At 41.9% G+C, this 17,292-nt stretch overlaps 1 protein-coding gene across 1 annotated transcript in view; it reads right to left on the bottom strand.

Annotated features, from left to right (window-relative positions):
- The window catches only part of CDYL2 (chromodomain Y like 2), a 61,949-nt gene extending 46,741 nt beyond the window's left edge, over positions 1-15,208 (bottom strand). Inside the window, exon 1 of the mRNA XM_062618284.1 lies at positions 14,090-15,208. Coding sequence (XP_062474268.1) covers positions 14,090-14,113 — 24 coding nt within the window. The 5' untranslated portion in view covers positions 14,114-15,208. The remainder of the gene's footprint in view (positions 1-14,089) is intronic.
- Positions 15,209-17,292: the final 2,084 nt, after the last annotated feature.

Raw genomic sequence — 17,292 nt, 5'->3', positions numbered from 1 at the left:
AACTGGTGTAGTAATGCTTTGCTTTTAAAATTATACCAGTTCAACAGCCTCAGTAATTTTTAGGTTTTTAAGGTGAATGTGTTTTTTTTGCAGAGGTGGCCTGAGAGTTTGTTTGCTGCCTGAGTATTTTGTCCAGCGCATTTTCAGTCCTAACCACCATGGGAGGTAGGCATGAGAAACAATTTCCAAAATCAACCTTTAACTTTTGGGGGAGAAGGTGAGAACCCTGCTCATTTAAGACAGAGTCTGTCCAGATAATACATCTCCTTTGATGACAGTGATGATATGATGTGGGTGACTATGATGAGAAGTTGATAGCCATGATTGTAGGATTAGTAACTTAGGAACTCCTAAGCAACTCCTTCCATCCTGCTTTGCTAAAAGTGAGATAAATGGCACTGCAATGAATTTTGCCCTTTGAAGGTCAGTGTCCATACTGCACATGAAACAAATCCTTGCCATTCATGTTTTACAAGAACCATACTAACATTCATGAATGTTTCAGCTTTAATCATGTGATGAGTTTGGTCAACAAAAATGCCAACTCCTTACCTTCTGTGGGTTACTTACGTCACCAAGCAACTCAGTTTGTTTCTACATGAGCACAAACCTCCAAGACTTCTGTGAACATGGTGACCTGGAGCAGTGGAAGCCATGTGCAGTACAATGTCATTTAAGCTGTTTAGAGAAGTCTGATCAACTTGATGCTGAAACCAGCTGCTGAAGCGGGTGAGCTACTTACACAAGGGTTGCTGATGTTGCTGAATCTGGTCTAGTATAGAACTATGCAGTTTTTTAGAGCTCTACAGTGCACAAGGCTCAAAGGTCAGTCTGAGTACACTGTGTTGCAGGACTGAGAACTCCAAAGAAACTCTCAGTCCTATACAGGATTTATTAAGCTCATTAAAATAACACCCAGTCCTAAATGAGCCACAGCTTTACTTATTCTCTGTTGTGGCTCTTGAAGCTCAGAGAGTGTGATTTCCTCACACAATAGCAGCAAGAAGCCACAGATCGAAAGCAGCTGCCACCATGTTTGCAAAGGGTGCTTGTAACAGTTTGCAGTTTCTCTCCCAGGAGTGCTGCAGCTACCGGTTTAACCATTCAGAGCCACCTTTGAGTCAGAGGTTCAAGTAACCTTCTCAGAAATGGAGCTAAAGACTAGTCACTTCAAAAGAAGGAAAAACCAACAAACCAAAACTGACTGTACAACAGCTCTGGTTGAGCATCTGTCTCCTCAGTTACACAGTATATCTGCCGCTGCAAAGCCCTACCACACTAGTGTATAATCAGAAGGGAAACGGAAAGGTAGGTCTTGCTATCAGTTCTCCTGTGAGATCTAAGGCTTATCACACAGTTCCTCTGCTAACCCTGAAGCTTACTTCTCAAGTACTTTCCAAATCTTAAATAAGTAATATATCAAATACTAAATATCTGTAGGCAATCCCCAGATATCCCCTCGAAGCCTGTAAAAGCGTATGCATTTAAGTACACAGCCAAAACATACCTTTGTGATTCTCAGTACTAAACAACTTCCTCAGGACCTAACCCTGCACTTTGAAAGATCAACTGCCATTACACTGCAGCTTTTGATTTCCAGAGAAGCCTGTGATCTTAGAATGGCTGCCTCTTGGTAGTAAGAGGAACAACAGCAACTGGACATGAAGAAAGGTGTTTAGGGAAAGTTCTGTTAGAGCTGCTTTGAGCTGCATAAACCCCTAGAATTAATAACGAAATCTAGAAATTTTACAGAAGTGTTCTGTTAAGGCAGAAATTATTTCAGCTACCTAAGGAACTCTGCCTTGTGAATAAAACAGCATTAAAGAATCTTGTCCTGGTTTGTCAACTGCACTTTGCCCACATATAGACTAGAAAATCAAGGGGTGTATACTCTAAGATACAACAGCAGTGCAGATTGCCTAGCCAAAGTAAAAGAGTCCTTGACACAACTGATCAGTAAGGAAGACATTTTTTACCCCTGTACACTAAGTAGGCTACAAGAGCAGCAGTTAATAGTAGGGAAAGTAAGCTGTACAAATACAATGTCCAGTTCACATTATAAGATTTGCCTTTGTCTTCTAAACAGGTTGTCAGTGGCATTTGCTACAAGTGGATGAAGCACAAAAAGTAACAGCAGCACTGTTGCAGAGTGATTCAAATCACAGCCCACAGCAGCTTGTAAGTAAGTGGTAACCAGGCATGCACTGCAATACTTGACACCATTTCTAAGAGTGAGAAATGTGGTATCACTGGCACTCACTAGAAATACTGTAAGCAATGCCATGTCAGAAAGCCAAAGCTTGATGGTCAAACAATGCAGCAAAAAAGATCCAGCATCCTTTGTGGTCCACATGACAAAGCTGATGTTACTCAACTGGAACAAATAGCAGTCTTCTGTTCATTCTTCTTGAGCTTTCCTGACGTAGCAAGAACACCAGTTTATGTAAAATCATGAACTACAACAGGCAGTCCATGGTAGGGCCATGCTGTTCTTGGATGAACATGCATTCTTACTGTAACAAAAGGTTGATGAGAAAATCCAAAGCTTCTAATGTGCACAATGAAAAACAACGGGTGTCTTCTATGGAGCTTGGAATTTTTGTTATCTTGATATGACTGATAAATGCCATACAACATATTGTTTGCTCAGGCTTTAGTCAGCAGGGAGAGATGACCAAGCTACCTTGGCACTGCTGTGTAAAGTCTGTGAGCTGATGCAAGCTCATGTGTATAAGGCAGCTGAAGTCATTTGTGGCTGGTGAGAAGGCAGTGGGGAAGATGGCACGAGGGCAATAGATGAGTCTTCTTGCAATGGCCTCTGAAATGGTCCTTGGGGAATGAGGACACACGAGAAGCAGAGCACTCTTGATACTCCTTAGCTGCTGCCAGCCTACCTCCCGTGTAGTCTGATGGCGTATTAACACCTCAGCCTCTCTAAAAGTACCAATACATCAGCATTATGTACAAAATGCTTCAGCAGGTCCTAAACCAAAGGGAAGTTAAGAGATGGAGCTGATCCAAATCAATTGAGCTCTGAAAGCACTGCTCAGCCCTATGATGCCAAACAACTTTGCTCTGAAAGACCCTAATTCCCACAGTTAACTGACAATTCTTGACACCAAGAGGCAAATAAAACGTAGCCATGAGAAGGCCATAAAAGCTGGCGGTGGGCTTCACCCTTTTTTATTAAGAAACATAAAAGAGTTTCTGTGGGTGTAAAGTAAAAGAGCCACTATTTCCACTGTATATGTAAAAATACCAAATACAGCTTTCTCTGGTGTTTCTGTTGCATCTTTAGTATATCATCAGTGCACAGATGATTAGGGCTTCTACTGTACATAAGGCATTATCAAGCCATTAAGGGAAGCAATGGGAACATTCAGTGTTACTAGATTTTGCAGCCTACATTGCCTATTTCTTATTTAATTGCCTGTCTCACACTTTGTTTTTATATGTAGAGACAGAAAACACCTTGCATTTCCACTGTAAAAACGAAAAAGAAAAAAAGTAAAAAAAAAAATATAATTCTCCTCTTCCACTGCTGAAGAGCCAAAGCTGATACCCATGGCTTCTTTCAGTTTCCTGTTACTTTTATCACTGTTTCCATACTAACGTGTATTTTGCTGACTATACAAATATTGTATTCTCTTAGGTATTAATCAGCAGCATTTAATATTAGGTATATAATAGTGACTACTTCATAAAACACTGTCAAGTTTCTCATCATCTCTACCACCTCCTTTTCTGACTGTTACAGCACATTGGTTCTAGCATTTCAGCACAGAAGAAAATGATGAACCAGTGGTGATGTTTAACTACACAAGAGTGGAAGCTTTTCACATTTTTGGATTGTAAAAAGCTTGAGTTTGTGCACCCAGACTCTGTTACAGTCTGACTTCCAGTTGCTGCAGTTGAACTGTGAAGTTTTAATGCCCCTCAGTAGCCTGCATATATTCCTTCACGAACTTCCAGGTTATTTCCCCTGGAGTCATGTGAAGGCATTTTATTACATAAATGAGGTATTCCATATAATTCCACAGTACTTAATTTGGGATATACAAAGCCTCCTTCCTTCTCCCTGTAGGATTTTGATGCTTTTGTCATATTCTTATTTAATTTGAAGCTATACTCTTAGATGATACCATTGTTGAGCCTAAAAGGTTGCTACATCCTCTGTTTAGGTAGAGCTAAGTTCAATCATTTGTCATAAAAGAGGTCTTCTCATGCTGTGTCATCCTGAATTCATGCATTCACATTTGCACTGTAGTTCACTATTCCACACTCACATTAATGACCAAAAGACTTTGTGATGAACATTTTTGCAGTCTAAGAGTCTCCAAATCCATTCAGAAGCCCAGTAAGCATTACTGTGCATTTTCTTTCCATGTGGACCACATTTCGTAGCAATTCCCCAGCACCTTTCCTGTCAGATTTCCTGTACTAAACCACCTGAAACCTATCTTAAAAACAGTTCTGAAAGACAAATTCATCAGGTGTACTAATGTGATAATGGGATTTTATATTTTGCAAAACAGTCCCTTCTCCAAAACGGGAAATGATTTAATGGTTTAAAAAATATTATTAGAGGAAATTTCAACTGCTTACCATTTAAAGGGAAGTCTATTAGTACAGCCAAGAAAATTTTACAAAGCAGTCTTAAAAAAAAACTATTCAATGTCACACTTTATTTTGTAATCTCTCTCTACTTACTAAGACTAATACATAAGCAATGCTCTCTTCCTCACAAAGACAGTCTACAATACCACTGCTCAATGCAGTGACTGTGAAGCGATGTCAAAAAAACTATTAATTTTGTCTGTGTGAAAGAATTTGAGAGGTTGAACTGGTCAGTTAGAAATGAGACTGTTCATTTTTCAGGGTATTGGTTATCACCAGTTCTGGAAAAACAAATGCCACAATAGCAACCTGAGGGAGTTATTAAAAGTTAGTGTCTTTTTAACAAATACTCAGGTAAGGCTTTTAAAGATTTATAACTGTGTATCAACAACCCTGTACAGCATTAAGCAAGCGTATGAAGACCATCCAAAAATGTAAATACTGGTAAGTTGTGGATAAATCCTTTTAGATGCTGAAATCCTTTTCTCATAGGAGAAAGCTCATTTTGTTAATTCAAAACATTGCATAAATATAACTTTCTAAGAACACTGACTCAATCATTTGTCTCATTCCACGCATTAACTCAGTTTTCCAGATTATTTTTATCCCCTTTACATCATGTATTGAGAGCTACAGTGATGAGCCAAAATTTCACTTTTATGCATGTTTGATTCAATTCAACTTCATCACTTCCTCCCTCTCCTGTTTGCTTATACCACCTGTGACATCCTGTTAGCAGTCTAGCCTGGGAGATCTCTATAAACCACATCTTCTGTGTTGGAAACTGAACCCAGTACTCTAATTTGTCCTTTAGTTGCAAGGATACTAACTGCCAATGACTAGCAATTAGAATACCAGAATACAACTTGTAAGGCAAGTACGTTTGTGATCTCTGCAGACCGTATCAACACCTTAGTCAATACCTATGTTTGTTTAGTACTTACAAAACTAAGAACTGCCATACAAGGTTGGATTGAAAGTCCATTTAGCTCAACATGTACATTCTAACAGAAATCAGTACTGAATGCTTAGGAAATGGCATCTGTAGAGGAGGTGCTGCCCTTGCCCTACTCTCCTGGCTTGTGGGGATTAGCACCTCAAAGATTCTTTTTGTGCTTAAAGGGATCTAACCTCCAAGAAGATCCTTTACTGTTCTTTGAAACCATATATAGTTCTGTCTTCCACAACATCTCATGGCAGTAAGTTCCAAGATTTCAACAGTGCAAAAAAGTGCTTCCTTTGTCTCAGTTATGTGTCTAATAATTTAATTTGCTGCATGTCTTTTCTCATGCAATGAGAAACACTATTCATCACTGAATTAACTAATCATCCCCATTTGTCTTTTCCATAGCATTCGTATCTCTCTTGATCACTTCTTCTGGAGCCAGGAGGCTGTCCTAAGGTGTTTTTTCACTGACAGCCATTCCATACTGTGCAAGACCCTGCTGTCTCTTCTCTGCATTACTGCTAGTACTGTGTTCTCCTCGAGGTGGGTGCAGTACCACAAATGTGGAACCACAAGTGTTCCCCAGTGACATGAAGATGATCATCTTCTGTTTCATTCTCAATTCCTTCTTTAATAACACACAAAATTCTGTTTGCCTGCGGTTCACTTCCATTACGCAGTAGTCAGGTCCCATGGATCAGACACCCATTAGGAGCTGGAACATCTTCTGGCTTAGTTGCATCTGAAGGGAGTGTGGTTACTGCTCTCCAAGACAGTTCTGTGATGCAAACGGAGGTGTGGTAAATGGGGATCACAGGGAGACTCACTTTGAGAGCAAGCACCTGATCCAAATTTAAATGCTAATGTGGACACACCCAAAAACTTTCCACAGTAATTCCAAAATCTCTCCTTTTTCAGGGCTCATTGTTATGCATGTATAGTCAGGATTATTTTTCCTTTATTAGCTTGCATTTATAAACACTGAATTTCAGCTGCTGTCATCCAGCTCTTCATTGTCAACCTTTCTCTTGACAATGCTAACAATAATCGAGAAGTTATCAGCAGTAAGTGTAATTATTTTCAGATAATTAATGATTCTGCTGTACAGCACAAGTCCCAGCACTGATGTTTGGAAACTCTTATCACAGCCTCCCTTCATTCGTTCCTTTCTGTGAACCAGGCAGTCTAAGAGATGACCAGTCCTTCTGGACCACAGTTTTGGTTCATTAGCAGCTGCTACTGTGGGATCTTACAAGAAGGGTTTTTGAAAATCCATTTACACCAGCCAGAGCTATTCTCATCCAGATACTAAGAGTTCTGTGAGATGTGCCTTTCCTCTAAAAATTAATGTTAACTCTTCTCCAAATCAAGACATGTTCACATGTATCTACTGATTCTATTTATAGGTACTACTAAATTGCATGCCATAGAGCTCAGACTTAGGGGTATGTAGTCCCTTGTATCCCTTCTTAATCCACTGGGTGCTGAGCACACGTAAGTGCTTACATTATTCTAAGATGATTTAATATAAACCCCACAAAATCTAACTAAATGCAGTGAAGTGCTTTATGGAGGAAAATACCCTCCTTTGTTCCTGTTTTGTCCCTCTGAATGAATGGGCTGCAAGTTTTGTGGGTAGACTGTGAGAAATCTATCAAAGCCCAAGCAGGGAAACTGGTATTTTCAAGGAAGTGTGTCCTTTCAATGTATGTTTTCAATGATGGTTTTGTTTTAGTGTTTTGTTGTAGTCTACTGATCATGCTGCTACCCTTTACAATTTTGCAAGTGTCAACCTATTTCCCCTTCTTTGGTGAGCCACCAAGAATAGTAACTTTTTCCTACAGAGGTCAATCATATCAACTTCTTGTGAAAGCTTCTAGAGACCTATCAGATTGGCAACAACATTTTATGTTATGACTCCTAATGAGGTAGTATTGAAATTCTTTCAGACTCTACATTTTCTTTGTGTGACAGAAGAAATCAGATTGAAGTGGATTCCCCTTCAGCTTTGCAAGATTACCAGTCTAAAGGTTTGATAATAAACACAGAATGTGACATTGTTATTCAACAGACAAAAAGGATGATTTTCCTCTTGTCAAAACCAGAATATTCTTATTTGCATGAATGTAAAGCAAGACAGCATTAACATATCCCACTACTAGTTGCCCTACATTCCAAATATTTCACTTTAAATTGTTTGATACATTATATTGTTCTAATAGTTTTAACAGGAAACAGTTAACTATTTAATTTTTTTTTGCCAGTGTCCAGATGCCACTGCCATAAAATGTCCTGCAGATATTGTCTGAAAAATATATGGGTAGAGAGGAACAACACTGATGAAAATATACGGAGCCAAGAAACTGTAGCATTGCTGACAGTCAAACAAGTGGACAAGGAAATGATGGACAACATAGCTAGCCATCACAATTACTCCTTTGATTAAAAAAAAAAAAAAATAGCCAATTTCTGTCAGTATTAGACAACATTTAAATTTTGCCATTATTTGAACTGTTTCATCTCTTTTAACTTTCACAAAAAATTACTGAACAATAAGTTTATTTCTGGATTTTAATTTTGAATCCAAGATCAGCCCAAAGTAAAGCACTACATTTGTCATTCAGAAAGTGTTACAAATATTGTCATTTTAATATTTGGACAGGTATGAACAGTTGAACCTGGGCAACAAAGGGAAGCATGTTCAGCTCAGTGTCTTTCTGACTGCACTTTCACTGCAAATATTTAGGCTTTCTCGAGTGGTATAGAGTGTTTTTTCAGTAGCCATTCCAAGCAGGAGTATGCTTATGACATATATTTAGAGATAAATTACACTTGATTCAGATAAAACATTTCAACAGGATTGTAAAAGAACTGTAACATGCATAAGAAATCAACTGGTTTTCAGTACCCCAGAATATGCCCAGCAGTTTAGAGTGTAATGAGGAAGTTGGAATCGTAGTAACAGAATGACGTTGTAGGTAAACAAGACAGTCATTATGTGCATTGTAATGTTCCATATGCGGCTCGACACTGGAATTTCTTAGTAAGATAATGAATATTGCCAGAGTTATCCAATTACGCTTTTGAAACTCGCTCAGGATCTTTAATTTAGGCAATTTCAAGACTCAGGCAGAGGAGACTCAGGTTAACTCTTTGTTATTAGCTTTATATCTCAATTTAACCTATTGTCCAGAAAATTGCACAGTTTACTATTCTTCTTGCCCAGAACACTGCAAATCACACCTAAATTGGAATATAGTCCTGAAAACTTTCATCAGGCAACAAGATTTCTGGATTTCTGCTGTCTGAGAGTAACACACTGCTCACAGGTTACTGAATTTTGAGGATAGTTGTCTACTAAATACGGATTTTGATAACAGATCAATGACACCAAATAGATAAATAGCTGATTTTTTGAAACAGTTGTTAGTAAAGCTTTTCCACTGAAAGAAAACTAAGGTGTTAATTACAGATGACCAAGTGCTTAGTGGGTGGGAACAAGCCTGGTAGTACTGAAATCGGCATCACAGCCATACCTTGCCATTCTACACAAGCAGGTGCTTGACTCTGTTCTATATTCCCCAGATCCTACTTCAACAGCAGACTGTTTTCTGCTTGTTAAATCAGTCTTGCTCCTTCACCATGGAACCGTTATAGCAATACAGGTTAATTTAACCTGAGAAATAATAACATTTACTTAAATACACCATCTTGAGAGTCACCTCTGTCTTAGAAGATACATGCCTGCAATATTTCAAAAATAGATTTCTGCTTTCCATAAGCATTCAATAAGTGGGTGTAAGTATGTATCTTTCCTAAAACGTGGCTCTACTGACAGACAGGCAAGATGAAAAGCCACAATGCTTAACAACTTGCATTTCCTCCTTTTGTGAAACAGGAATTATTTTCTAAACTCTGCATCTGCAAATCAAACCTAGCTCAGTTGTGTTCTCTCCCATCTATGCGTTTCTACACGTAACAGGGATTCAGCAGGCCAAAAAGTGCCATTATTATCTTCAAGTTTTGACTTTGCTGGTACCTGAGTGCAGGTACAAAAGTGAGATGTTGGAACTCATCTGGAAATACACTGTCTTTCTAGTGGATCACAGGAGCCAAAATAAACCACAGCCTGTTCTTACACAGCTGCATAAACACACTAAGATTTAACTGGAACCTGTCACTATGGTGGCCAAGGCTTCCATCCATGGGCTTGTATCATTTCAGTGAGAAGATGCCACTTTTTAAAACATCGCTTTTCATCAAAGAGCAACACTTCAATGCAAAAACTGCTGAGTTTTAAAGACCGATTTTATTATTGTGATCCAGAAATACACGAGACATTCCCTCTCACAGATTTAGTTATAATCTGTAGATCACTTACCCAAGGTGGTGCAATATAATCTGACCCAATGTTAAAATAAGACTTAAATTTCAACATCATCGTCCCTGAGTATCTAATTGCGTTCACTGTATGCAACCCCCCAAAATATTAAATAAGAAAAGCATCAGTTTCATGAGCACTTCTGTGTTACTGGTAACGGATTCATATATTCATCAATAGAAGTGGAGTTTTATTGCAGTAAAAGGGGTGATCTGCGCTACGAAAAACAGTTAGATGCACTGTTCATATGGAAATTTTTTTCCCTTCCAAAGCCATCTCATAACTTTTAATACCAGAGGGTTTGTGAGAGAACTACTTGGGTTCAGGTAATGTGAAAAGTAAATTGTACACAGAAAATACAAATATTACTTCAAATTACTGACAACAACTTTAATGTGAATCAACAAACTTGGTATTTATAAGTAAATATATTACCCTTTCTGTTTGTTAACAAAATGAATGAGGATTTCCTATCACTGCATCCAACAATGTATTTGAATTATAAATCAAATCAGGACTGCCTTCCTGAAGGCCACTGTGCTACTCCCAAAAGGCCCTTTTGTCAATCCCTTATTTTCAGTTTGTTATTTCTAAGGAATATGCACCATAGTTCTTTAATATTTAACAGGTTACCTCTTATGAGAAAAATTCCATGACTCTCTCACCCACTCAGAAAAGCTTGAAGTCATAAGCACATGGAAGTTAAGCAAAGCCAAACTAGTATTTTCTATTGCCTGAAAATTACACTAAAATATATACTGCATTCCTTACTGTTAATTTTAAGGAAAAAAATCCCACTGCTTAAAAATAAAGCTTCAAAACTAACACCTACCTTCTATCACATAATGGAAGCAATTATCTTTGGATGTAAAGTTTCTTGGTTCTAATACATGTATCTAGAACTGACTACCAGTAAACACAGAACTCACAATGGGTGTTCTTTGCTTCCAGAATAAATTGCTACCTGTTTCACAGCCCTAAAAGAAATATAATAGGAGGCTTTTCAGATTGTTAGAAGCCATTTCTAACTAGAAAAAGGCACTTTGTAAACCAAACACTGAGTTTGGTATTTTCTCTGAGATCTTATTTTGCTTCAACGTAAAGATATAAACTGAATTTAAGTTTAAAAGGCTGAAAGGCCTTTTAAAATTACAAAGCAGTAGAAAATAAATGAACTGACAGGATAAATATGCACATCAATTTCCAAAACTTAAAACGTTATGCTTAAGTTTCTTCTTGAGTGCCACCAAAACAGAAGTTAGTATAGGTAATACACACTGCACTTTTTAATGTGCTTTACCATGGCTCCTAGAACATGACTGGCTTTAACAAAATAATTTTGTAGTATTAAATACTCTAAATTGCACAGCTAATTATTGTCTTATTTGCTGAAGTTCAGTAAGAACCCTTGAAGAACTCAGATATTACTAACGGAGTTGAAGGGCAGTCGAAGGGGAGTGTAGTACACCTTTGGAATGCCACCGTAAGTCCCAAGTTATTTATTTACACCAACAGCCCAAAATTATTTATATTACACCAACAGACTCAAATTATTTGAAGCTAAAATCATGGAACTGTTTAATAGTTATCCTGCCATCCAGATCATATTTTACTTCTTCAAGAGGAGAGAAAAGAGGGATATATCCAAGCAAGCATGCAAGGTATCAGCTCTGAAGGCACAACACACTTCATCTCATGTGCTAACTGGTGCGGGACATCACACCCACGTGCAAGAGCTTCTTTCTACCAAGTCCCTTTCATGCAGTTGGTTTTCTGGGATGGAAAGGAGCAGGGGGGCAAAGCTGAGTCATTTTTGAAATGAAGCTACTACCATGTACACACTTGCCACCTATTACACATACAAACTCTTCAACTTTCTAGATGTTCCTTCTGTCCTCTGTCATCAAGAACGTTGCAGTGTAAATGCAAACTGTAGATCGATTGATAAGCAAAGCCTTGCACGTGCCTCTTCCCACAAGTCCAACGTGCCAACGTGTAGATGTAGATTTTACACCATGACCAACTGAGAGAGTCATATTCCAAAAACCTTACACAACAAGAAATGAATAGCCATACCTCTTTAACTTACCTGTCCTGGTGGATACAATCCTTCTGTATTATGCAATTATAAGCAAAAGTAGTTCAAATAGAGTAACAAAGAAAGGAAGTGTGATTCAGGGGCTTTGAACTACAGCACTAAAAAATCACATTCATCCATTCAAATGCCTGCAGTGTCTGGCCCTAAAAACTGACTGCAAAGTGGGTTGAACGAATGCTCTCCCACAGAAACCCTACAAGCCAGGTTACTACTTGAGTAATGTCACTTGCGTACCAACCAGCAGCACACTCAATGCACAGCCCACATCCAAGTGTCAAACATCCACTGTCTTAAAATAACACAAAGATCATAAAAAAGCAGAATTTTTTAATGATTAGTAAGTGTAAACCAGCATGGCTACCATTTGCCTGAGAGGTACTAGTTTTACTTCTTTCTAGAACTAATCACAACATCTAAAGAAAACTTGGGCAATACCAGGTGAAGATCCTCTACACAAAACCGTATTGTTAACATTTCTGGGTCAAAACTGTTCTTCACAGAGCTCCTACCAGCTATTGCAGAGTCACAACAGCAATACAGCTGACATGCAATATCTTTAAAATGCAAAGTAGTATGACAGATACTGCAAAATGGTGGGGAAAAGGTCAATGACATATTAAAATCATCACGTACTTCTGATAATTTAGCAACACACAGTAAAGTGTAAGCACTGTTCAAAGTAACTGTGTGTCCCACACAACAAAATACAGTCCTAACAGAGTAATGCCATTACTTAACTATGACCTTTGTTAAAGACTTTGAAATACCATGACAAAGTAATCACTGTCTATGCGAAATCTGCCAGATCCTCTACTTCTTGCACTTGAGACCCTACAACTGATCACCAAATGGAGACTAAATCCAGCCATGTCCAACCAACTGCAGCAGCAGCTCCACACCCAAGCACACCCTGATGGCTGAGCAGTGCCTAATCCTTGGCACACAGCTCCAACCAGAAGGAGATAGTTTCTGTCCTATCCCTCAAACTGTGTGCTCCGGATGACCACACCACGAACGGCTGTTTCTGCAGGAACCATGGAGCCTGAGGAGGTGCTCCACATCGAAAGCCGCTGGATGTCCAGTCGTATTTGGGCTTTTCAAATGGTAGACTTCCACCCCGGTTCCACTTCAGCTTCCACTTACTAGAGCTGTATATTTAAACACCAAGGTCTTCTGTCTTATTTTTAATCTCTACTTTCTCCTTTCTCTGGCACGGCAAGAGCGGCTTGACTTGTTCTCAGTTTGGGCATTAGAACTGGGTGCCCGAGGTTAAAATTCGGCTGTCTCACGACTGCCTACCAGCTGCTTCTTCAACCCCTTCTTCCGACTGGACCCCGATGCGCCGCCGCGCTCCCCGCGGGGCACTGCACGCCGGGCTGCGGGGGACCGGCACCGGCCCCACCTCGCACCCCAGGGCCGCCCGGCCGCACCGCAGCGGGGCCCCCACCAAACTTTGCCGCCCGGCGCGGCGCTGTGCGAAGTGGTGTTGGGGGCCCGGCCCGGCCGCCGCCCCCGCCGGGCTGTAGGTGAAGCAACCTGGCGCCGGCTCCTGCACTTTGCACAGCGGGCGCAGAGCCGCCTCCATCCCTGCGCCTCCCGGCAGCGCTAAGGCGCATTTTTTCGCACTAATCTGCACATTCAGCACGTCCAGAGCGCCTATGACTTTACCTGGACTTTCTCCACTCTCCGGGCTCATCACACTGCGATCGCCTCCCCATCCTACCGCTAACTCTCGCTCTCCTTCACTCCTTCCTCCTTCTCTCTTGCAAGGCCTGCTAAGATCAAGCCCGATGGAAAGTACAGAGAGAAAGAAAAAAGAGAGAGGCAGAGAGAAGGGAGGGCAGCCGCTCCATCCCTCCCTCCCCCCCACCCGGGGAACACGCCAGCCCTTTTACCCCCACCCCAGCCCTTCCCTCGGCGATTTCCTCCGCTCTTCGGCAACTAGAAGGGCTCGGAGCAGCGGCTCCCAGCCGCGGTACCGCTGCCCTCCGCGCCGCCCGGCCGGCGCCCCCCCCCGCCGCCCGGCAGCCCCGCGGTCCCCCGCTACCTCGTAAAGGTCCCCTGAAGCCATGCTGGGTTGCGGGACTGGGCTCCTCCGCGCCGTCTCCCTCTCTCCACCTCTCCCGCTCCCCCACTCGCTCTGTTGAGTAAACTGTGTTTTGCAGAATGACAGGCTTTGGGGCTGGCTGTGCGCAGAATCAGAGGCGAGCAGAGGCAGAGGCAGGCGGCGGGGCTGGCGTAACCAGCAGCAGCTCGGGCGCACAGCGCCGGGAGCCGCGTCTTCCCCGCGGCAGCGGGGCCTGTGCTGCCCCCCTCCCCGCCGCACACACCCTTCCCGCCGACACCCTCACCGCCCTCCGGGGGGGGACATACGGCGGGGACCTGGATCGGGACGGGTACCCCCGCGCCCTCCGGCAGGGAAAGTCCCGGGGCCGCTCGGAGGGCGGCCTCCTTCCACGCCCCGCTCCGAGCCGGGAGCGCTTCAAACTCTTTCCGCGGCCAAAATGCATAAATTAAAATTGATAATAATAATAATAAAAATTAAAGGGGGGCGGAGGAAAGGAGCGGCCGCGCGGCAGGGAGGGCCGCGCCGCCCGCCCAAGGTCACCACAGGGAGAGGCGAGCGCGGGGCCCGCTCCCCGCCGCCGGCGTCGGGCGGCCCTGCCAGCCACCTTCCCGCCCCTTCGGCGCCTCATGGGCTCTCCACCCACCCCGTGGCCATCGCCGAGGAAATGGAGGTGGCGGAAAGGCTCCGAGCGTCAATGAGCGCGGGGGGCTGCGGGGACACCCATCGCCTCGGCCAGCGCCCACCCTCCCGCACCCTTGCAGCCATTTTGACAATTAGCCAGCCCTCTCCAGGAAATGGAACCCACCGCCCTTTTGCCACATGGGCTTCACGAGGAGGCAGCGGGCGGCCGGTGTAATGAGGTGATCGTGGACGAGGTGCAGCACGACGTCCTCACCCATTGCCAGGTTAGAGCCTTTTCTCTGAGGAAAGGGGTGGCCTCATGGCTGATGGTGTCTTCATGCGGCTTCCCTGAGCAAGGGCAACTGTGTGAAGGTGGTGCTGAGCAAACCGGGCGGCGTGTCAACCTCCTGCTAGGCACCATCACTGCTGAACGCTTCCTGCTTAGGGATTCCCAGGTTGAGGAGGTTTTCTCACACGAGCTTGGCTATAAGTGAAGCTGAACTAGGTCATCGTGAGAGGAAGCGCCACTTTACACCGCACATGATGGAGTCTTTGGGATGCAGTTACTGGTGTGTGGCAAAGAGCTCTTAGCACGCTGCCCTGGCCACTGTGAAGCAAATGGCCGTGCTGTGTGGAGGCTGCTTGGGTATCAAGTTGTGTTCCTGTGGCTTCACACTGTAAAGGATTTCATTCTCCAGGTAGTGTGCTGAGTGTCTTCTCGATATTATTGTTCTTGATAGGAAAGAGTGCTGTTAGGTTTAGCTCTGACCAGCTCTTCACACCTTGGCTTCGTGGACAACCTGCCGTAGCGTTACCAGCTTTTAAGACTCCGTGTTTTCACCTCATAGCTGACCTCAGGTAGCCATTCTCCTGGACCCTGGAAGAGACATTGAATGCTGTGAGGTATGGCATTGCCATGGTCATGGCTTTCGTTCTTCTTCATTGCGTTGGCATTTTTCATCTCTTTGATTTCAGTGCTTTGTGTAGCGCTGCACTCCATGTTAATGTGGGACTTGGCACTGCCCTGACTATTATCTGAGCGGCAGGTTGGAGCCGGTTATTGAGTTTTATAGAGTAAGTCTTGGCATAAATGTTGCTGGTATCGAGTGCTGAATTATTTCTCAAATTTAATTTATGACCAAAAATCCTGGGCACTCTTGGTGAGGTGAAGCCAAAGACTCCTCTGGCTGAGAGGATCCTGCTTGAAATACTGATGCTGAGTATTTTGAATGTTGTCACGTTATATCATGAAAGTAGGAAATAACACATGCGCATCTAGCACTTGATTGACCCCCTTTCCTGAATTGTGAATATTACCTCTGGTGATTATGAACTTGCTGGCTAATCAGTTTAGTATTGACTTATAATTCAATAAAAACTATCTTGTGGTGGCTTGGAGCTCAAAGATGTTTGTGTGGTCTGCTGGGTGGTGTGCATTCATAAGGACAAGCTACTCTGCTCACATAAAACATAACTGGTTTTTATCTTATATTTGAAGAGTAAAATGGTGAAAGGATTAAGAAATACTGTAAGCTACCCATGCCTGTAGCAATTTCAGTAATTAATTCAGCAAAAACTTTTTAATTCTCAAGAAATGCATTACTTAATAATCACACCCCATGGTTGCTTCTTTATAAATCAATTATTTTGTCTCATTGTAAAGTGGCTTTTATTTTTTACAGAAGTAAATCAGCTCTTTGGGGTGCTCATTGAGCAGAATGTTCCATCGATAAGTAAATGTTTTAATACATTTCTTTTCAAAGTCTGCTTCATTACACCTACTATTTTGCTGCTTCCCAGCAGTAAACAAAGTGGCAGTCAAATCCAGTGAATCATTTTTCAGATGCATTCTAAAATATTCCATGTCTGAAACTGTTGGCTTTCCTTATCGCATCAACTTGTTCCAAAGGTGTCTTGAATTAATTGAAAAATGTCCCTTTCTAATGTAGAAGAATATATGTCTTGTCTTTTGAGACAAGTGTAATAATCAAATTGCTCTTTCTGGCCTTTGCTGTTAACTCTGTTGTCAGAGAACTTAAATTAGAACCCACCCTGCACCATAATGGAAGAACTCTTCAGGACCTGATCTGATCTAATATTTTAGGAAATTTAATTTACATGGTACAGAGTTGAGATCATGTTAGACATTGTCAGTATTGGATTTACAACCCAAACAAATACTAGTTTGGAAGTCCTGAAAGGATGAATGCTTTAGTGAATACTTCGAAGAAGGGAAACATCTTTTTCCTGATTACTCATTCCTTGCTTTAGTGTACTCAGTCCCTCGGGATGCAGTGGTGTGTGAGTCAATAGTGAGGAGCAGAAAGAGGACTTTTGCAACTGTCAAACCCAGGAAAAGCTGATGGTGGTTTTAGTGTATTTCTCTGTCATTTAGCAGAAAACAAGATTTCAAGTTTAAAAAAATCCATGTGGCCTTCATTTTCCCAGCAGGTCTCTACTGTAACTAGTCAAGTCATGCTGTACACCTCCAAGTCTTTTGGAAAAAATAGAAATATTTAAGCTTACTACCATTAAAAAAAAAAAGATTGCTGATAACAGAT

Source organism: Pezoporus occidentalis, unplaced genomic scaffold (genome assembly GCF_034315485.1).
Source record: "Pezoporus occidentalis ecotype Australia unplaced genomic scaffold, CSIRO_AGI_Poc_V1 ctg20, whole genome shotgun sequence".
NCBI classification, from domain to species: domain Eukaryota; kingdom Metazoa; phylum Chordata; class Aves; order Psittaciformes; family Psittacidae; genus Pezoporus; species Pezoporus occidentalis.
This window is presented reverse-complemented; position numbering and strand designations above follow the sequence as displayed.